The sequence below is a fragment of the Panicum hallii genome, chromosome 9, assembly GCF_002211085.1.
Source record: "Panicum hallii strain FIL2 chromosome 9, PHallii_v3.1, whole genome shotgun sequence".
Lineage (NCBI taxonomy): Eukaryota > Viridiplantae > Streptophyta > Magnoliopsida > Poales > Poaceae > Panicum > Panicum hallii.
The window spans coordinates 54,684,049-54,705,257 of NC_038050.1; the positions used below are offsets into that span (position 1 = coordinate 54,684,049).

Below are 21,209 nucleotides of genomic sequence, written 5' to 3' on the forward strand. Positions count from 1 at the left end.
ACATTAACATGTCCCTCCTTCATTTGTTGCCAGCCCTTAAGGATGTAAGTGGGTACCCAATAGTATTTTTTAGGTCAGCTAATTAATTATGACGTTATGCTACTCTAGTTAATTTCTTCTCCCAAATTATTTACGCAGAAGATCATTCTAATTTATTTTATTAAATATTTGGATTGACTCAATGACTCAAAATATATATAACTTGCATCCCTACGAGCTCTGCACATTAGCATGCTGCTATCTATGATATATCTCCAATATACCATGTCGTCTCAGGTTCGTTTCATCGCTCCTGATTCCGCGTCCACGCTGCTGGGCAATGGTTTAGTACCAATATACAAAGTTAAAGGATGAAATAGTAGAATGAGGCTAGACACAGAGGACGACCAACATTCTCTTTTAAGAATGGGAGTCGTCAGGAGAAAGACTCGAGGCCTTGCCAAAATTGTTAGCACTCTGAAACCTTGGTTGACTTTTGTAGAAAGAAACGGAATCGCTGAGATGTACTGTTTCAGAAATGGCATATTTCATTACATTCTCATGCGCATTTTTTTGCTTGGTTTGATGAATGAAATAAGTTGATCACAAGCACATATTTAGTTTAATAACGAGGAATGCTTCATCTCACCAAAATTTATGGAATGTCCAACCACCATAAATGGACTACTTATTCCTTCTTTTTGGAGGGTGAACATTCCATTCTAAATGAAGTGATTCATCAAATCAAACAATTAACGAGACTTAGGGGCCGTTCGGAGGGTATTTCCCGAATGGATTTATAGATAAAGTCAAAATTGGTGAAGTAAAAAGAAATTAAAAAAATAACTGATTTCATCTAGCTTCTAGTTCATCTTGATCTTAGTTTGTGAAATGGCTTCGCGCTACTGTAGCTCCTTTTGCGCAAAATAGGTGAAGTCCAAGCTGATATAACTCGTCCCAAACAAACCCTTATTGCCCAGGAAGTAGTAAATGACCAAGAGTTTGAGAATGGAAGGCATCCTGAGAAATCCCCAGACGATTATCAAGGAGTCGTGAGCCAAATTTCAACCTTTTTCTTGGAAAGAAATGCATCCAGCGTGACATTAGTTGCACAGATGAACATTGAATGTGCTGCTCGCAGGATGCTACATCCATATCTAAGCATTGTTGTCTACAATGGAGTGAACAAATTCCATTTTTAAGCACTTCTTATTTGGAAAATGAACCTTGTGCGCTTTTCAGACCAGCTCCTTCATTATTGCCTTATTGGTAACACCTTAGCAAAAATAGTAGTAAAGTAGACTACTGTGCCTTTAAGAATCAAAATGCGGCAGTAATTATATTTCTGCATAAACTGAACACTTTTATATGATATTCCTGTGATGATTCCACACAAGAAATGAATCGTTCAATAGGGCACAAAGTCGTCGATCAGCCACTAATGGTCGGTGGACAAGTCTGCAAAAGTTACATATCCTGAGAATAGACCAACTGGGATGAGCAGCCAAACGGCAAGGGAAAGGGTATTTAGCGGTTTTGAAAAATAGAGTAGGTCACTTTCTGGTGCTGCGCTTTCGGCAAGCAGACCTTTCTGAAAATGTTTCCTTTGTTATTTAGATGCCAGTTAGTGCACACGAAACAAACAAAATAGGTCTTGCAGGAACCATCCAGTTGAATCGTGAGGGGACGGGGACCCATGCATCTCTCTCAAGTCTCAATCACTTTGTTTTTCTGACCCTTTTTTTTGTACTTTTCCTCGCCAAGTGACGACAAATAGTTTATTGGGAGCTTTTTCATACAACGCAGTCGTCAGGATCTGCTGTTCTTGAAGAATAAATGAAATAGCGCAAATTGTTGCCCTGATAATTCTATATTGAGCCGTAATTTTAAAATGCAATTTCATAGTGATCATTGTGTCGGAATAGAACCGTATCAACATACAAATTTTGGGTGGTAAAAATTCTGCAGCGGGTTCCTATGGCAGCCAGCGCCTCCAGATGACACATCATACTTGGAAACACGTGCAGTTGTGAAATGGTAAACAGCCCAAGAAGTCTATAGAAGGCAAATAGCAACTATCTGAATTAGCACGATTGATCAAATAAGCAGCACATTTTTTTGCGCAGAATGGCAGCACGTCACAACAGTTCAAGAAGAGAAAGCAGCACATAAAAATATGGTCGAAATGAATGGAATTCAGATGGCTCTAGTTTATTCTCCTTAGCTAATCACAAGGTACCCGCCTTTTTGCACACCACTCATGTCGTCTGGGGCCCGAAGATTCCAATGGAAACGAAACGGAGAAGAAATTGTTAGCAAGCATCCCCTCTTAATTACAACAATCTTCCCTCTAGAGCACTGCAATTGCAACGATCAGCAGATCCTCTTGCCATCACTCAGTAACACAAAGCGCTAACTCAGAGAGAGAATATGCATTGCAAGCTTTTGCCTTTATCTTCCCTTCAAGGCCACAACATCGCCACTCGTTATCGACACTCGGGTGGAGATTGCACGAAGCACGATAAAACAGTGCACTTCAATCCCACTCCTAGCGGTTTAACAGATGCCCAAGTGAACGATTTGGAGGACACCCATTGTACCTTTTTGTTTCAGAAGGCAATGGTATGGGGAAGCCGCGACTTTAATCCCTAACTCCGCCAGCTGTTTTGCTTCTTAGCCTCAAATGTGGCTCCATCATTGAGCATGTCCTGCGCATCAGTTTCCATGCCGAGCTTTGACAGAGCAAGGGCTTGAAGATAGAAGGCTGTAGGCCACTCAGGCATGCAGACCTGGGCCTGCATAGCATCCCGGAGGGCAAGTTCTGCTTGCTCATTCATCAAGTAGGAAAAACTGCGCCTAGCAAAAACTGTGGCTGAGGGTGCTGACATCATTGCAACTAGCTGCATTACAGAAAACAGAATTGTCATAATTCAGGAGATCCAGATGCAGAAACGCATGATAAGTTATAAATACAATGTTGTGGGGGATATTGAGCAAGAGTGAGGAAGTAAAATTATGTCACAAGTGTTGTTAAATCCTTGAGCTAACAGGACGAGGGCCCAACCACTTAAGAATATTACTTCTGACCAGTTTACATGAGTTGGTTCTTTCTGTGATAGTCTCCTACCATAATTACAAACAAATGAAGAGAACAGGGATGTTGATACCTTGGAGTAGTAATCAATTGCAGTCTTAAAATCCTTGTCTCTAAATGCAATGTCACCAAACTTCTTTGTGTTCAGCATCTCTTGAACTTGCTGGGTCCATTCTTGAAAGGATAACTTCAGTTTTTTAACATGCACGAGACAAAATAGGCATATCTTAAAAAGCAAACAGGTATGGCTTCATAATTTCTAAAGACTTGTGCAAGTGTAAACGCAAAGAAAAAGATTTGGAAGTACATATCAGATTATGCCACAAAATGAAATGTGAAAAATACGTCCAAAGACTGCCAGCAGTACAATCTCCTAAATCTAACACTGATAAAAAAAATGCATGGTTACTCATGCAAAAATATTTGGCTTTTGGAATACAACAAGATATGATGCATTTTATATAAGTCAACTTTTCTCCACATAGCCAAGAGAAAACGTCACAAAAGTTCAGACTGGAAGGAACAGGGAGCTTTAAAACAATTTCAACAAAATAAATCTTGATGAACAAGATATCCTTAAGTCAAAGAGGAAACAAAAAATGAAGTGGTCGAGGATAGTGAGGAAACTTCATCACAAATTGATAGCATAAGTCATTCATCACTATTTCACAGTCAGTTACCTCATTTTCTGCACCCTCATCATCTTTATAACCTGTTTTAAGCAATATATCATGCACTGCTGTAAGATCCATAACAGAGCAGGCCTTCCCAAGTGGAGAAAGAATAGCTGGCAATACTGATGCGGCTTTTGTAATACCCATTAAAACATGTGATGCTACCTAAATTTGGAATCATGTCAGGAACGGATGATGTTACTAGAAGCATTAAAGGGGAAGAATACTTGGAAATAAATTGTTCGAGCTACTCACCTCCTTTTGCTTCTGAAGAGGACCAACAGAAGACAATAGATACTTTATGTTTGGTCTATCCCTAGCTTCAAATTGCAGACACTTTGACGCAAGATCGACCAATTTCGAAGCATCTTCATTAGCATACTGCCCTTCTAAGGAGGAATCCATCAGCAACAGTATATTCTTTCCCCTTATCAAATCTAGTGCCTGGAATTCCAAAAAAAATCAAATGAAACGAGAAATCCTTTGTCATAAATTACAGATATATCACAATAAAACACCTAACGAAGTCTCTTTATCATCCCATTATGTCATAGGAGTAGCACTGTTCAGTGGCGCAGGAAATCAAGTACCTAGCAATAGCTGTCAGTTCATGGTTCAAAGCTCACACCAATGCATCAATCAAGGGCTTTGCTTCAATACTCCGATTACCTCCCAGGAGGTAAGAGCTCAAAAAGGATCACAACCGCCGATCGAATAGATGAATCATTTAAATAATCAGGAAAAAGGAAAATCCCTTTCCTTATTCACTCACCATATCTCCACGCACTCAATCAATGAAAATTTAGCCAGGCCTGCCATATCTCCTTGCAGATTTATAGCAACAGAGTTAGAGAGGGGGAGAGTGAGGGAGAGGGGGGGGGGGGGGGGAGGCCAGTACGCTAAAAGCTAGAATCACGGAGGCAACATGAGCTGCCGCATGCAGGCGTCACGGCCTCATGGGCGACCAGCAACGGTAGCTGGAGCCATACACTTACGGGAAACCAGCACATTAATACACTAAATCCTGAATTTCCCAAGTTGTCACATGTGTTTGCTATTGTTCATGTAAAAAACCGTTACATAAAAGGTCACGCATTTGCATACAAATATCTACATGTCACCCAAAAAAAAGGTTATAAGAAAAAGTCAAATTAGGATCCTAATCGTATATGCATGTTAGATACAACATACACTTCTACAAATGCCTGATATTTTGCCTATTTTTCCTATCTTCAAATAAAAAATTATAGAAATATATACTTCTCCCATTACCTTCTAGGAGGTAATATGTGGTAATGACCACCTAGATCTATCTAAATAAACGGTTCACTGTTACTTCAGAGTACCGTAGCAAAACCTATCAATAAAACATTGTACCAAAAAGCAATGGGATGCAAGGGAATTGCTAAAAGATATTTCTGAAATCTATTCTTGAGAAAAAGCAAATGGAGCATACATGACTAGGAGGGATGTGCTTCCCGCTCAAAAGATCCAACAGGACAGTTCCATAGCTATATATCACACTCTCCGGAATTACTCTGCCTGTCATTCAAGATTCAAGCACAAAATATTCAGTGCAACCCAAAGTAGCGTAGTGTATGTAGTAGGGACCATATAGAAGATAAAGCAATTGACAAAAGGTATTCATTCAATGACAATCAGGAAACAAAAAAGTTCTACAGTTGTATTCTCAAGAGACATAGGTCATTAGACGTCCATTATTTAATTTCATAGATATCATAAATCAGCTAACATACAGCAATTCAGCTTCTAATAAGTTAACAAGTTGGTCTGCAGCCACCACCATCAGTGTCAGTTAATCATGAATGGGATAGCATCTATTAGAGAAAAGGTATTTCTTACCTGTTCGTAGAAACTCTGGTGGAGTGTAAGCCAGGTTGGTACTATAACTTTTTCCATCACGGCTGTTCTTCATCAGTCCAAAACTTGACAAGCGAGGATCACCTTCCTGATAGGAAATAGAAACTGATTACAACAGGTAAACAATTCCATAGGAAGCTACAGAAATCAATTACGAACAGGTTAAAAATTCAATAGGCAAAGGCAGCTACAGAGGACAGTAAAATTTCCAAAGTACACCTTTCAGATCAAAATATGATTTTTCACATAAGGAGAAAATGTAGCTACAATGCAAAAGCCAGCAAGAAAAAAAAAGGTACAATGCAAAAGTGATCAGCAGGAAAAGAATGTAGTTAAACCTCGTCAAAAAGTACTCTATAAGCATTCAAGTCATGATAGATCTTCCGGTTCTCTGCATTGCAATGGTCGAGTGCTTGCGCGATGAAATATGCTACCCTCAACCGCATTTCCCATGGCAATGGCTGCTTATCCCCTGCACAAAAAGGTAGGCCACAGCACAGTCAATCAAGGGAGAAAAAGCAGACAGGGCACAATCACCTACTCCGGGCAAACCACATTTTCGCATGATCTGCACAGGTCAAATGCAGCAATGGTGAAGGACATAAGGTGCATTAAGTCATTGAGTTAATGCAGAGGAGTTTGAGATTCACGGTTGGTGCGATCCACCCCCGATGATCATCATGAAGTACGTCACCACAGACGACACCACACCAGACCGCAAGGCCCGTAACAGAAAAGGCTGGAGTACCAATACCAAGCGGATATGGCTAAGGATACGGAGGGGCTGGGGAGAGAGCGTACAGTGGAAGAGATGCTTGGAGAGGGTGTCGTTTGGCATGTACTCGGCGACAAGCAGCCTCTCGTCACCCTCGGCGCAGCAGCCAATAAGGTTGACGAGGCGCTTGTGGCGCACCTTCCCCACGCCCGCCGCCTCCGCCTGCAACGGCAGCCACACTGCATCACATTGCGAGATCCAGGCGGGGGGTCAAATCGAGCGAAAACAAGCAACCAATGCAAAATCGTACGAGGAACTGCTGCGGGTCAGGCCAGGAGAGGCGCGAGAAGCGCTTGACGGCGATGAGGCGGCCGCCGTCGAGGCGGCCGCGGTAGACGACGTTGGGCGCCTTCTCGCCGCTCTCGGAGACGATAAGGTCGGCGCTGAATCCCTTGGTGGCGGCGCGCAGCTCGGCCAGCGCGAACTCCCTGAACACAGGCACCGCGCGCTTCAACGCCTCCTTGTCGTCGGCGGCGTCGCCGCCATCCGCGCCGCCGTTCGCCGCCTCTGCCATTCGAACGGACGCAAGCGGCGCGCCGCAGATTAGACGGATTCGAGGGGGGTTAGGGTTTAGCGGCGGGCGGCAGCGGCTGGGGGAGCGTGTCGCTTACCGGGATCTGCCGGGTTGTCGGCGGGGAGCGCGGCGGCGTCGTTGGGCGGCAGGGGCCCCGCCACCTTGGACTGGAAGCACCCCATGGCGCGGAGTGGAGATCTCGGGGATTTGCTTAGCGAAGGCGAGTGGCGATGTGGTCGGTGGGAATGCGAGTGCGGGGAGCGTGCGCTCAACTCGACTCCAGTGCGGAGGAGTGCGGAGTGGAGCAGAGCAGAGCGAGCTCGTGAAGGTGTGGGGGGAGGCAGGGCTCCGCGAGAAGCGCGGCAGCACACTGGGGTGGGGTGGGGGGGGGGGGGGGGGGGCGGGGGGATGTTTGGGTTTGGGGGGGGGGGGGATCCGGTAGGTGCGCCCGCAGTACCATGCATCCCCACCGCTGGTGTTTAAAAAAAACCCGAATCTCGTGCTACTTTTTCCTTTAAAAAAAATACAATTCGTATAATTTAAGGTGGTGTGTTCTTCTCTTGTTTTGATACTGAGTTTTTTTAATCTTCTTTAGAGAAATCAGACGGTTTCCCATGGCCAATCGGAGAGTATAATGTTTCGATTTTCGAAAGGATGGGCAAATGGAAAAGAGAGACCAAGGGGATGCATGCAGCTTTGGACTCAAATTCAATGAAGATGCTTCAGTTTTTGGTATGAATTTAAGATGCTTCAATTTTAGCTCATATCTAATAGTGCATATAGATTAAGTTATTTTTAATCCTTCTGTCTCTTAGACTATTTCTAGTGGAATGAAGAATACCTAATTGATGGATGAAGTAGCTCACGCAAGACATTATTTGATTTTGTTGTTTCATAGACAATACATGTACTCCCTCCGGATCCTTTTCTTGGGTGTATTTCTATTTTGGAATACGGCCGTTTTGTTGCGAAGAAAATTAATTCACTAGATTAATACTCCAGTTTACGTATACATCGCGGAGTCCGATTTGTTGACGCCTCTGTTTATTTAATAATAGTCCGCTGCACCACGAGTCCATGACAATTCAAATTCCAAATTTCTCCGCTAATGTTTTTTCATCCTCCAAATTCCTCTGCTCCTCTTGCTTTCCCAATGGCCAGTGCTCCCAGCGGCTAATTAAACGGCGATCAACGATGACGGTTCTAATGGAATCAACAACCACAGTTTGGTTCAATTCGTCAACTACGCCGCGGGCTCTGTCGATGGAACTCATGGAAGTGTAAAGGATGACGACGTCGGCCAGGTCGTGGAGTCATGCCAGTATGACCGTGATAAGAAGCTCCGAGAGAAAGTATGCATGGGTATGGAGTTTGGCATGGTGCAGCCGCCGGAAAGAGGCTCAACAGACGGTGCAAGCTCCCAATAAACCTCCATATGACGTTGTCCCTCCCGAAGTATCATGCTAGCAATCATCTTCACCCACTGGATCATTGAGATCAACTTCCAGAAGTGGCACAGCTTTATTCAAATTAAAGTCCCCATGTGGTTGGGGAGCTGCCATGGCTTAGGAGCATGAGGGGAAGAGCAGTGGAGATGAGGCCACCAGTGCTGGGCGACAATTTATAGACCCCACGTCCTTCTGTTGGCGCTGAGCGAAAAATTTACAATGCAATTCAAATTTCCGACCAAAAAAAATTTGGAGTGAGAAGAGATGGAATAAGAGTGGCAGGTAGATTGCCTTTGGAAAGCTATGGAATACGAGGAGAATTTGGCATGGGTGGATTACGTTTTTGACCGTTAGATTAAGCGTGGGCGTGGGAAGATTGCAGGAAAAATGTTTGGTGTAGGAAAATAGGAAGAGAGGAGTATGCACGTTGCATGCAGGCAGTTTTTAGGTTTAATTGACGAGATTTGCATGCTAGGTATCGAAGCGATGCGCTCCATGCATACCTGCACGGGAGCAACGGAATCGGCTTAGAGTTAAACCAGCCTCGCTATATGCACTCCTCCACCCAGCGTCTTAGAACATGGTTAATAATAGAGGCAGGTGCTTGGCTATAAGTTAAGATACAAGAGCCAAGTTATACAACAATATTTTTTTTATCTACGAGATATTATTTAATTCATACCTTACAGTCTCTTTCCTATTCACCCTCACATCTACTCTTATTTGGATCCACCTCTATCTAGAAGCTCATGCTTAGCTTGTTGCTCGCAAGAGAGATAAGCTACCCCCTCTTTCCTTTCTCTCCTCCACGTTAGAAAAATGATGACTGATCTGGCTATAAGCCTATTATTATATTGTACTGCTCTTAAAAAAGGATCAGGAGGGATTAATAAGAGACAAGCTACTTGAAAAAAGTGCATACGTGATTTTCATTTGAATGAGATGTATTCCATCTCTCTACTCATTAAATATTGCTATATATTTAAAATGATGGCGTGATATCTTATCTAGTGTGTATAAAACTTTTATAAAATATATACCGGGACTAGACTTAAACAACTAAATCCAAGTTTCTATTTTTTTAAACTGTTGACTGCCACAGACGTGGAGGGGGCGACCCTTCACCCTTGGCAAATCGTTTCAAGACACAAAATCTTCATGAAGGATCTATGAATCTATGGTTCACGTGCAATTGCAGTACCAAAGTCTCGATCCTAGTTATAAAAAAAAAAGTCTCCATCCTGACTCGTCCGTTCTTTTCCCACTGGAGATGCGATGCAACCTTAGCTAAGGTACTGTCCAAGGGCAAATAGCAAAAGGATAAATGGTAAATTTTTGCTCCTGTCACATCAAATGTTTGGACGCTAATTAGAAGTATTAAATATAGTTTAATTAAAAAACTAATTACATAGATGAGGACTAAATGACGAAACGAATCTATTAAGCCTAATTAATCCATAATTAGCAAAATTACGGTAGCATTTACCCTTTTGCACTTTTAAGGTGTTTGGATCCAAAAGTACAAAAAAGAGTGCAAAAGAGCAAAATTTTTACACTTTCTCTTCCCATTCCATCCGAACAGGCCCTAGTAATCGGCAGCAAAGCAAGCTTGCTAGCCTGGAAGTCTGAAACAGTACGCGCCCGCACACGAGCGTGCCGTGGGCAGGGGCGCAGCCGCGTGCAGACAGCCTCCACGACTGCCCGCGCCCGGGTTCGCCAGCCAGCGGCCGCGGCGCGGGGACCACGCCGGCGTCGACGTCGCTGTCGCAGGCTCGACACGTGGGCTTGCAGCCTCGCCGCGCTGTTCTCCGTGTCCGCCCGGGCCCGCCGCTGCGCTTCCGCTCCCCCTCGCCTCGTCCCGCTCCGGCAGGGATGCCTTTCCGGGCCCGCCCGTCAGGGGGCTCGACGTGACGCCACTAGCGGTGGGCCCCACGCCGCCTGCGGCCGCACCGCATCCACCAAGTCAACTCGATGTCCACACTAGCACCCACCACTGACTGGGTCGGCTCTGATACACTGGCTAGTGTGGCTGGTCTGGTCCCCTTGGTGGCTGCTGGCTAGCGAGAGCCTTTTTCGCTAGGCTAATTGCCTACTCCATCCGGTGATTCCGAGTCACAGGGCAGCAAATACCGTTAGTATTACGTAGGCCTACGCGGCCTAAATCACTAGGCTTCACTTGGATTATTTCTGGCTAGGTACCGGTACTAGTGCCTCACTAATTGCGCCTCCGGGTTTTAGGAGGAGTACTATCATTTGGTCAGGATTGGGGCCTGCTTTGATTCCCAACTTTTGGCCAATGCCGGATTTGTTTATTCGGAGTCCCTCCCTCGGTTTGTTTTAAATTGTAAATCGTTTTAACAAATTTCTGCTCCAAACTTTTCAAACTGTACCGTCAATATTAGGTTTTGCCACATTTGCGTAATCAGTGGATGCCGTTAGTACCACAAGAAGTCTAACCAAAAGAGACATCGCTATAAATTTGCCAAACAGACTGTTAACATTAGTGTGGAGTCTTGGAGGCAAGCTTGGAACATGAGAAGCTGAAGATCGTCGATATTAAGCTTTGTGACCACGTAAGTTGGGCATTTCTTTTTCTTCGGAAGAACATCAAGGCGCGAGTTTGCAGCCTTGCAGGGGGATCCTATCCTAGGTGATAGCAGCGCGAGGCTAGCAGCTTGCACATCACCACGGTTCACGCACTTTGCCAGTGGCGATGGTACGAGAGCTACATCAGGCGGGGTCCCGTGCCCAATCAGCTGGGGCGCCACATCCGCTGCCGTGGTTATCACCTCGACATGATGTGAGGCAGCAAAGGCTAGCAGGCATCATGCCACAACAATGACCATGACCCCCTGTCTCGGCAGAAAAAGAGTTCAGGATTCAGGCCCATGCAAGCATTGTCTTGCACGGTATCATGTAATCATGACAACAGCACCACTTTTAACTCGACCAGTTCTCGGAGTAAAAGAGGCTCCGTTTTACAAATTTACCATTACCACCCCGTTAGCTCCTTTTGAACAAGAAACTAAAATCAAGGTCCACAAGGAAGGAAGAATAGTGAAGGCGAAAAAAGATGTGATAATTAACGAATACAGAGTTAAAAGATTCAGAGTCTGCATGTGACTTCAACACAAAAGGTAACTTGTCGTAGCAATTTCCTCGTAAAATATTAAATATTACTTGTACTACGATGATAACACTTCTGGGCGGCGCTATCAAAATTTCTCCGAGGACCAATCCCGACCGGCACTTCAGCCCTGAACTTTCCTCACTTGGATGTGGTGAGTGGATTCATCTCTCCAGATTGAAGTCACTCCGCTCTGGACAAGGGTGACGTAGTCCCCCTTCTTCACATGTTGCGCTTTCTGTTCAACATTCAGACGATGAATCAGCAAAATTAAAATAAAGGAGATAAAATTCAATTAAAACAGAGATGTGTAGCATTAACGACAAGATTGTCTGATGTATTATAACCACAAAAGATCAGCAGTGGAACTTCCTAGCACATGGCCTTACCAGCAAGCTGCTAATTGCTCTGGAGAAAGTTTCTTCTGCATCGTCAGAGAACTGCATGTGAATAGGGATGACCCCCTGATAGAGTGCCAGCCGTTGCTTCACCCGTTCCCTGCAACAGTAGTTTCCTCCAAATGTCAGTGTACTCCAGAGCATCTTTGCCTCTTTCAATAATTTGATTCAAGAAGGCTATGGATTGGATTCGATCCACAGCAAGCTCCAAAGGTCTCATTAAAGGAAAGATTATGGTATTGAGCGAAGGCGAATCACAAAACAACTTACTCATTCGTAAATGCAAATATCGTAGATGAGGGCCGATAGTGGCTCAGAAGGACAGCCATGGAGCCTGTCTGTGTAAATACAATGATCGGTGTATGAAGGGTGTTTGCCATCATGGTTGAATGAGATCCAAACATTTTACTAAGCTGGCTTGGGGAAAACTCCTCACTGTATAGAGCCTGCCAATGGAATAATAACACATAAGGAAACAAGAGATCAAAATAAAATGACATAAATTTTGAAACCAAAATACTAATGAAAGCAAATGGTATCTTAGCATTAAAAAAACTAGCTAGCCATGATTAAGTAGTGAACATTGAACAATGCTAAGGTCATGTGCTGAATTTGAAGGAGCCAAAAGGATGGGGAATCAAGAAGGACCTATTCATACCTGTGCAGGTGCAACAAGACCAGGGGAGGTAGTTGAGTTATAAAGGCTGGATTCTGTTCTAAGTGCCACAGTGTGCATCACCTTGACTGCCTTTAGTGGGTACCTGAACACAGAAATATGCACAAAACAATTGAGTTGCAATAGACATGAACAAGCTATTGGATGCTCAAGCTGCCACATAACAGAAAAGTTCCAGGTCCACTAAATGGGTTTAGATACAACTAGAAGGGAATTTAAACTGTAACACATGGTGAAACCTTACTTTCCATGTGCAGTTTCGCCAGATAACATGATGGCGTCAGCTCCTTCCCTGACTGCGATAGCTATGTCAGAAACTTCTGCCCTAGTTGGAGTAGGATGGTTGATCATGCTTTCCAACATATTTGTAGCGACAATGACTGGTTTCTCCATGCTTCGACATGTCTGGACAATCTCTGCCTGAAAAAGGAAAACAGTCAAAATGTATATCACGCTGCTGCTTTGTTGCATTTTTACACAGGATTCTTTCCTAGATACAGGAATAATTGACTGATTTGGTCCTCCGAGAACTGTACTGCAATATAATCTCACCTGCAGCAAAGGAACATCCTCAATTGGAAGTTCAGCACCAAGGTCTCCACGAGCCACCATTGCCTGAAAAGATTTCAAGAAGTTCAGCGTCTAGCAGACTAGCACTATAATTAAGTTAGTACATGACAGCGGATTTTTCCCCTTTTTGGTTATCAGACCTAGACCCAACATGCATTACATACAGTATACATGCAGCCAGAGGAGTAGTGCTTTTATGCTACATAGAAGCAACTCAAGGGAGAGAGAAAATAGGCAAGAATAATGTAGATCGAATAAGTTTCTCAAACACAGATTGCTTCATCCACTTATCTTTCCAAATTCCAAAGTATATTTACATTTTGCCAATATACAAGTCCTTTCTCTTTCTATTTACATTTTTCCAATTTACAAGTCCTTTCTCTTTCTGTCAATTTACTTCTTTTTTGGTATCAAATGATTATACAGTCGATTCAATGGTCTTACCCCGTCTGAAGCAGCAATAATGGACTGCAGATTTGGTATTGAATCTGCACTTTCAATTTTTGGAATGACATGTATATCCGCATTAGCACCTGGATACGAAAAAAAGCACAAAAACATCAATCAGGTTCCCGTTTCCCAGCATAGATAACCACGACTACCATAGATGACAGAAATCACATTACCTTTAAGGTAGTCCTTTAGTTCATGAATAACTTTGGCATCTTTCACAAAGGAAACCGCATAGAAATCAACACCATTTTCGACACCAAATTTTATGTCTTCCCAATCCTTTTCTGTTGGAACAGAAGCACATTAGGATTTTGGATGCAACTATGTGACAGCTAGACCAGTCAAGAGGATAAACTAACCTGTGATAGATGGCAAAGTGGCACTCTTTCCACGGACATTTAGATGGCGCCTTGATTTCAGTTCTCCACCATCAACTACTTCACACTTGACTGTATCAGCTGATTTAGCCTTCACAGCAAGCGACATCATTCCTCCTGTAGCACACAAACAGTAGAATGAATGACCAGCTAATGAAACATAATATTGTATTTAGTGTTTTAATTGCAAACAAGCGCATCAACTTATGGAACAAGACAACGAAAGAATCTGACAATATCATTATAGGAATTTAGTAATACAAAATCAACATAATCAAATTACTAAAAATAATGAAATAAGGTTGCACAAGGAACATGATTGTAGGGATAACTTGAATATATCACCAGGCCACAGCATGAACAAGATTTTGCTTCAACAAGGAACTCATCATTCAGGCGCATTCAAAGTAGAATATGACAATGAGAGTTTAGCTCACCATCCACCAACAGTATGTCGCCAACTTCAACATCATTTATGAAGTCATCATAATTCACGCTCACGGTGTCTACGGTGCTCACCCCTCTTTTAATCGTGAAGTTGAACTCTTGACCTTCATTGAGCATGATTGGCTCTGGAACATCCCCACTTCTAACTTCAGGACCCTGCACTCCTCAAATTCAGTCATAAGAACTTATGTTTCTGAAGCATTTGAATTTAACATATTGAGCCAAGATATACCTTGGTGTCCAGCATGATGGCGATAACATTGCCATCTGTATTCTGTGCATTGTACTCCTTGACCAAATCAATAACCCTCTGGTGTGACTGATGGTCACCATGGGACATATTAAGGCGTGCAACATTCATTCCAGTCTCTGCAAGCTTCCAGATCATCTCACGAGTGTTGGTTGAGGGGCCTATAGTGCAGACTATCTTTGTCTTCCTCCTAGAATTCGCAGTAACCGCCAGTGAAGTGATTTCAGTAGTAGCCTCGCTATTCATCTGCATTCGGGCATGACAAATTTATCACCACATGCAGCAACCACTTTAAAGCGATTAGCTATCCTATCGTTTATAGTTCATACCAAAAGCAATTTTTGGCTAGAAAGTCTAAAATAAGCTAAACATTGGTTACAAACTTCAGATAGAGGTAGAAATAGTGTCGAAATCTTAAACCATCTTCTGGAGTCAGGTGGTCAACATAGGGGAGCCAGCATGGTCACCAAATCAGATCAAGTAAAAAGAACATACAGTTATGTGCTCGTAGTTAAAATGTCCTGAAAATGAACATACAGTTAAAATGAACATCTAATGCACTATGCCGCAGCTTTTTTTCAGTATTGAAATGTCAATCATCAAATCTCTGAGCCTGGCGCTCGGGATCAGACGATCAACAGCTATTCTCTAACCAGCTTGCAGCAACGACTACATTACGATCACCAAGGCGGCTCAGCGCTCGGGATCCAAATCGCCAAACACAAAACATGCGCGCAGGGGCTAATCCGACGCAAGGCCGAAATGACCAAAGCAAAAACCTGTGACTAATCTCCTCCGAACCCAATCACCAAGCACAAACGCACTCAGAAACAGAAAGTAGCAGTCCAGTGTAGTGCCAAGCGCTGTGCAAGGAGGAGGGCAAAAGGACGCCACTCACCTGAGCATGCAGCGCGCCGTTGGTCCCGCCGGCGAGATCCGCCGTCAGCGTCTCGGCGGCGACCGTCCGCAGCGACCGCGCCGCCACGGCCCTCCTGGGCTGCGGTGGCGCCGGAGCCGCCGTCGGGGCGGGGGGCGCAGCCGGCCTGAGCGCCGGCGCCGCCATTCTCGTCGCCGCGAAACCCCCGATCTCCGCCGCCATTTTGCTGCCCCTTGCTCCGCGACGCGCTCGAGGGAGTGGTACACGAGCGAAAGTCGTGGAGGCGGCTGCGGCCTGCGGGGGACCTGCGACGCGCGTGTGTGGGAGAGCGCTCTCCGCCGCGAGGGTTTTCGTATGATATTCCGGCGAGGGCGAGGCGGTGTCCGTGGGCCGCGTCTTTATACGCCGCAGAGGGAGAGGAGATGGGGGGAGGGAGGAGGCGGGCCCCGGCGCCAGGTGTGTACGGGGGGCGCGGTCCACACGATGGATCCAATCCTCGGTTCCACCGCCCGAGAGAACCGGAGGAGCTTGGGAGGCCTGGCAGGCTGGCAAGTTTACATTACTGGTGGGCCGCTGCTCTGCCCGGGGCCCAATCGTCAGTGGCAGCGCGTGCTCATATGGGCCCGCACGTCAGGACCCGGACACTTGCATTGCATCTCTGGGTTTCCCTGGAGAAAATACTTGCATCTCCGGGTCCGAGAGGAATATGCCACGAGGAGGAAAGAGACTAGGAGATGGCGATGCCAAGTGGAGACAGGGGCGCCGGCTGACATGTGGGGCCGGGATAACAGGGGCGGAGATGGCGAGGCGGGGCATAGTTGTTAGACGGTTGCGTCGAGGCGCCAAGGCGAAAGCGATGCTCTCGAGCTCTTCTTCTCCAGCGTCGCAGAAAAAAGCTCTGGTGTTCTGGCGTTACGATCGCGTCACGTCACGTGCGATTTTATTTTGTCTGGGAGGTTACGGGTCACACCTGCTACACAAACAGATGTCTGCCCCAAGCTGCGGAGCGAATCTTCATCGCCTGGTCCATGGTATAGGCTGTTCCTGCTCCTCCCTCCCTGTTCGTGTCTGGTTCTAACCAGGACGACCAACACAGCAGGCAATTAGGCAAAGACAACCGGCCAACCGGGTCCGGGGCCCTAGCCAGGCGGCTGCATATATGGCTGTCACCATCCAAGTAGCTGAGAAACAAGTACAGGTACTTAGTACGATTGTATCCTCAGCCACCAAAGCAGAGTCTGTGCTTTTGTAGGAACTTGGAAAGTAGCAGGAGAAACAAACTTTAGTTTGGACATGAAACAGGATTTCCAAGAACGCCACGAACGAAACAAAGCGCTGTGACAGGAACCGCCACCCTTATTCTGGTGTATACTTCGTGAATGTTCTGTTAGTCCAAGATTACGAGGAGAACAATATGCTACAAAACCAAGGTGGCCTTTCCCAGGCAACAAAACAGCATTGTCGATGGTACAGACAGATACACGACATTTCAGCTCAATCGGTTATCGATCAGAAAGAGAGAACGCCTGGCCAACTGGTGCAAGGTAAAACATTAACAAGTGACTCCGTATGGAAGAACTGCAGCTGCCACCGGTCTGCCCTCCTCGTTCAGGATATTATATGTCGAAGCCGCATTCCTCTGCAAAAAATGGAAGCATCGGATTCTCTATAAGCAGAGGAACAGCACAAGTGTTTCCTTCCTCTTTGAATCTTTAACCTTTGTTTTGGGAAAACAAGAAAATGATAACACAGTGCAAGAGAAAAGGGAGGGGGGATCTGCCATCTGGTCACTAGAATGCTTACCGAATCGACGGCTTCCAGTTTCATTCCAGTCGATCGAATGAATTTCCGCAGCTCAGGACTGACCGGATGGATGTGTCTTCCACAACCAAGAATCAGGATCTCTGGATAAGAATGGCATATCGAATGGTGTCAACAACACTAATTTTCTACCTATGTGGAGGATTGAAAATACACACAAAAAACAGTTTACAACAGGATTTGGAGCACTATCTTGAGCCCCACCATGAGAAAATGTTTGCACATCAGCGATGTGTATAACTAAGGACTGCCTATTGACTAAACAAACATAAACATGAAATCTCCGACCATGCAAAATCATAATTTTTCTAGCTTTCCTAATGGGGCAGCACCAACACCATTGGTAAAAACAACGAATAAGGCCCATGGAAAACATCAGATGATGCCATTAGCACAAAAACTGTGAAGGTTAACTGAGTATCCACAACCTTACCTGGGATAGGGTGCGCAACTTTGAAGATTGATAAACTGCATTATTGAGGCAAGGAAAAAGTGTCACTACGAAACATATAATAGGAACATTATCACCACCACAAATGCAAACAAAAAGTAGCAGACATAGGAGTTCTAAAGTATCAAAGCATCAATATTCATATATACAACGGAGTATACAACACTTGCACCAAGCTCTAACTTCAAGTGTGAGTCCTACCTTTCAGCAGTTATCTCTGAAAACGTTTTGGGTGCCCATGTCATTATCTTGTTCTCTACAATCAATAAGCTGCCTTCGTATTTTACATTGTTAATCTTGAATCCAGTGTCATCGTACCTGCAAACAACAAAAGACACATGATTAAATGTTCCGGTCCAAACTGAAGCACAGAACAAAGTCGTGCAGCTTATGGGCATTTCTTTGATTAAAAAACAAATAGAAAACACAACACCAAAAACATAACAGAGAACTCCAGTCCTCCAAGATATGGAGAAATTCAAGCACAAAATAGTCACTTGGTTTTCATATTTGTGTGTTAGTCTTACGAATGGCATATCAGTGAGGCTGACAAGTTGATCAAGGAAAGATCGCCAAAATTTGCAAATGAAATGTAGGAAATATGAGAAATTCAGAACATTTTGTCCTACACAAAACTCATGCCTGTAATAGCAAATGGATTTTCTTATAGAGGAAAAGGGAATATGAGAAATTCAGAATACTTTGTCCTACACACCACTCATACCTGTCTTGCTGAATGGATTTGTTAGAAGAACAGCTAGAGATTTTCGAATTCCGTATTGACACTAAATACAGTTCAATATACAATAATTATCTCAATGTCCCTCTTATATGTCTAAGAAAATTTTTACTTCAGTTTATAATGGAGGCTTTCTTGACTGCTAGTTGGTGCATTTGGAAGCAAACAGTTTTTTTCCTAGTCATAGACTGCACTCCCAAACAAGAAGTAGATTATCCTACATTCACAAAGGATAAGAAACAGGTCTACATTCGCATGATTTAGAATGGAGTGACACCATTTTGTAAAATCTGGTATCTATCATTTCTTACTCTTGGGGATGTTTTATTGTTGTAGCATCCACTCAAGGATTTTTTTTCTCCACTAGTACATATTTCACGTGTTTCATTTTAGTAGAAACCCACTGAACTAAAACACAAAAAATATAACAGGACAACTCTAAAACTCCATGATGCATGTATGTTCAGTAGATCTTTTTTCCATTTGTGTTACTCTGCAAATTGCATATCAGTGAGGCTGACAAGTCGATCCCATGTAAAAAGCAGCAAAATCAGTGAAGCATATGGAAAATAGAAATGCAGCACAATTCAGCACATTTAGTCCTACATCCCACTCATGCCGGTAGTGTAAATTAATTCTTTTAGAGGAACAGGCAAAGATACCAATGTCTTATCAAAACAAAAAGTAGTTTAGTACAAGGATGCAATATTACAATAAGGTTAACAGGGAAAAAGGATGCAATATTTAACATACTATGCCAACCTTCACTCACCAGTACATTACAATAAGGTTGCTCAGAATCAATTGAAAGCTCTGAGGCATGCAGTACCAGACGGCCAAACCCAATAAAAGAAAGAGAAGGGTCACTCCTTGTTTTTCAAGGAAGCAATAACAAGGGCCAACCGGCCATATAACTTCCAACTTGCTGGATGGTCACGCTCTTTCTTATCATTCAGAACAACAGAATCCTAGGTTTATCTAGTTTTCCCAATACCAATTGAATCAAGGCAAATAACCATATTAGTGAAGCATATGTATTTCACAGATAATGATGACTTACTAAAAAAAAGCTATGCAAGGAAAGATTTGAATCATCACCCTAGCAGAAAGAGGTTACTTTGGGCATGTTAGGTGAATTCCAAGACCAACATGACCAGAACAGAAGGTAAAACAAGACACCATCAAGTGTCCCTCCATGTTCTGATGTATAGTAGATAAATTGTAAATCTGCTACTAGAAGAGAATATACTATACGGTTAAGATGTTTTTTCTATGGAAAGTTGAAAACAAAAGAGAAGATAACAAGCACAGCAACACATTTGGTCATCCATGTTTTCCTATTGTTCAGCCTGAAACGAATCGGTCAACTTTTTTGAAAAACTAGTTATTGACAGATGTACAGAACAATTAGTTCCAATTCATCTCCCTAGAAACTAAAAGAACATGATATTGGCTCTGGGAATAAAGTGAAAAAGTACAGATGGCCCTCATGCCTCGAATCAATATTAGTTTCAATACAGGCTCTGCCATACGCTCACAGGCATTTATTTGCTAAAAAAAGATCATCAAGTAATATATCCTCCCTGTAACATGTGGTAGATAAATGCCATAATTCTGTGGCTAGAAGAGAATATAACACACAACCAAGAAGTATTTTCATAGGGGAAAAAAAAAGAGGACAACAAAAGCAAAAATATTTGCCCATACATGTTGTCTCCCTCTATGTTCAACCAGAAAGGGATTGCTTCACTTTTGTCATTGTCAGATATGTACAACTGCTCATGGATATTCAAGTTCCAATTCATGTCTCCAGAAGCTGAACGATCATGACATTGCCTTGGCAATAAAAATGAACAGGGACAGATGATGTTCATGTTTCAATCCTCTACCAGTTTTAAAAATGCTGCAAGACAGCCTCCGCATTTTATATCCGAGCAATATGATCAATTTCTGAACTTCTGGCTTACATTGAGATGACTACTTCCACCAAATCACATGTCTGGAACACAAATAATCCGTGAGAGAAATAAAACACTGTTTCTACATTTATGTACCATGCATAATGGTTCTTCCAAAATACTTCAATCCCACGCCTTAACTACAAAAGCAGATTATTTATACGCCTAGCATATACATAGACAATCATATCTCAAAATTAGGAAACAGTGAGTACATCTAGCCCTTAAAAATTATTGCGGTTCAACAACAAAAACGAAAATAATGAGCCGAAAGGATGCTAGTAGAGGTTGCTTACGACTGGAATCGGAGCTGGTCTTCGGGGACGCTGTCGATGAGGTTGATCTGGTCGTACAGAGAGAAGGTCCGCCTGCTCGCGCCCGCATCCCAGTCAAATCAGATCCAATCAAGCACCAACAAGCACACGGGAAGAACAACAGCAGCAACTTGCATTTCCTCGGCCCAGCAGGAATCCGCCGTGTACCTGAGAGAAGGGAGGCGCCTGAGCCGTGCGCCGCCGGAGACGGGTTCGCTTCGCAGCGATTTCACCAGCTGCGGCAGCGCCCCCAGCGCCTTCTGCCCCCGCGCCGCCCCTGCCATCGCCTCCCTCCGCTTCGCCGGCCGGTGGGTTCCTCGGTGGGCGCTCGTTCTAGAGGGGTCGGGGGATTTTGCATCTAAGACCTTGTAAAATTGTTTCGAAAT

The 21,209-nt window shown here is 43.9% G+C and overlaps 3 protein-coding genes across 3 annotated transcripts; all 3 read right to left on the reverse strand.

Annotated features, from left to right (window-relative positions):
- Window positions 1-2,072: 2,072 nt before the first annotated feature.
- On the reverse strand, window positions 2,073-7,287 carry LOC112878113 (serine/threonine-protein kinase BSK2). The gene is made up of 10 exons (XM_025942517.1): window positions 7,015-7,287; window positions 6,654-6,910; window positions 6,430-6,565; window positions 5,967-6,100; window positions 5,611-5,716; window positions 5,204-5,289; window positions 4,003-4,191; window positions 3,754-3,912; window positions 3,147-3,260; window positions 2,073-2,879 (listed from the first exon to the last, which is right to left on the reverse strand). The coding sequence occupies exons 1-10, from the start codon at window positions 7,097-7,099 to the stop codon at window positions 2,628-2,630; spliced, it is 1,518 nt and encodes a 505-aa protein (XP_025798302.1). The 5' UTR covers window positions 7,100-7,287; the 3' UTR covers window positions 2,073-2,627.
- Window positions 7,288-11,318: 4,031 nt separating this feature from the next.
- Window positions 11,319-15,911, reverse strand: LOC112874181 (pyruvate kinase isozyme G, chloroplastic). Its single transcript, XM_025937375.1, has 12 exons — window positions 15,562-15,911; window positions 14,646-14,909; window positions 14,404-14,569; window positions 13,949-14,083; window positions 13,763-13,873; window positions 13,581-13,669; window positions 13,119-13,181; window positions 12,811-12,986; window positions 12,549-12,651; window positions 12,161-12,336; window positions 11,882-11,990; window positions 11,319-11,730 (listed from the first exon to the last, which is right to left on the reverse strand). Exons 1-12 carry the CDS (start codon window positions 15,760-15,762, stop codon window positions 11,617-11,619), a joined length of 1,707 nt encoding a protein of 568 aa, XP_025793160.1. The 5' UTR covers window positions 15,763-15,911; the 3' UTR covers window positions 11,319-11,616.
- Window positions 15,912-16,844: 933 nt separating this feature from the next.
- Window positions 16,845-21,189, reverse strand: LOC112874182 (NADH dehydrogenase [ubiquinone] 1 alpha subcomplex assembly factor 3-like). The gene is made up of 6 exons (XM_025937376.1): window positions 20,992-21,189; window positions 20,806-20,877; window positions 18,014-18,130; window positions 17,795-17,829; window positions 17,344-17,444; window positions 16,845-17,179 (listed from the first exon to the last, which is right to left on the reverse strand). Exons 1-6 carry the CDS (start codon window positions 21,105-21,107, stop codon window positions 17,093-17,095), a joined length of 528 nt encoding a protein of 175 aa, XP_025793161.1. The 5' UTR covers window positions 21,108-21,189; the 3' UTR covers window positions 16,845-17,092.
- Window positions 21,190-21,209: the final 20 nt, after the last annotated feature.

Bases quoted from the DNA above. Each gene is read 5' to 3' on its own strand.
- LOC112878113 (XM_025942517.1), bottom strand. From the start codon at position 7,099: ATGGGGTGCTTCCAGTCCAAGGTGGCGGGGCCCCTGCCGCCCAACGAC. The intron at 6,911-7,014 runs GTAAGCGACACG...TTCGAATGGCAG, and splicing joins CGACAACCCGGCAGATCCCG to AGGCGGCGAACGGCGGCGCG. The intron at 3,261-3,753 runs GTAACTGACTGT...AAAAAACTGAAG, and splicing joins ATGAGGGTGCAGAAAATGAG to TTATCCTTTCAAGAATGGAC.
- LOC112874181 (XM_025937375.1), bottom strand. From the start codon at position 15,762: ATGGCGGCGGAGATCGGGGGTTTCGCGGCGACGAGAATGGCGGCGCCG. The intron at 14,570-14,645 runs GTATATCTTGGC...TGAGGAGTGCAG, and splicing joins CCATCATGCTGGACACCAAG to GGTCCTGAAGTTAGAAGTGG. The intron at 12,337-12,548 runs GTATGAATAGGT...TTCCATTGGCAG, and splicing joins GTCTTGTTGCACCTGCACAG to GCTCTATACAGTGAGGAGTT.
- LOC112874182 (XM_025937376.1), bottom strand. From the start codon at position 21,107: ATGGCAGGGGCGGCGCGGGGGCAGAAGGCGCTGGGGGCGCTGCCGCAG. The intron at 20,878-20,991 runs GTACACGGCGGA...GGGCGCGAGCAG, and splicing joins AGGCGCCTCCCTTCTCTCAG to GCGGACCTTCTCTCTGTACG. The intron at 17,830-18,013 runs GTAGGACTCACA...TCAATAATGCAG, and splicing joins TCAGAGATAACTGCTGAAAG to TTTATCAATCTTCAAAGTTG.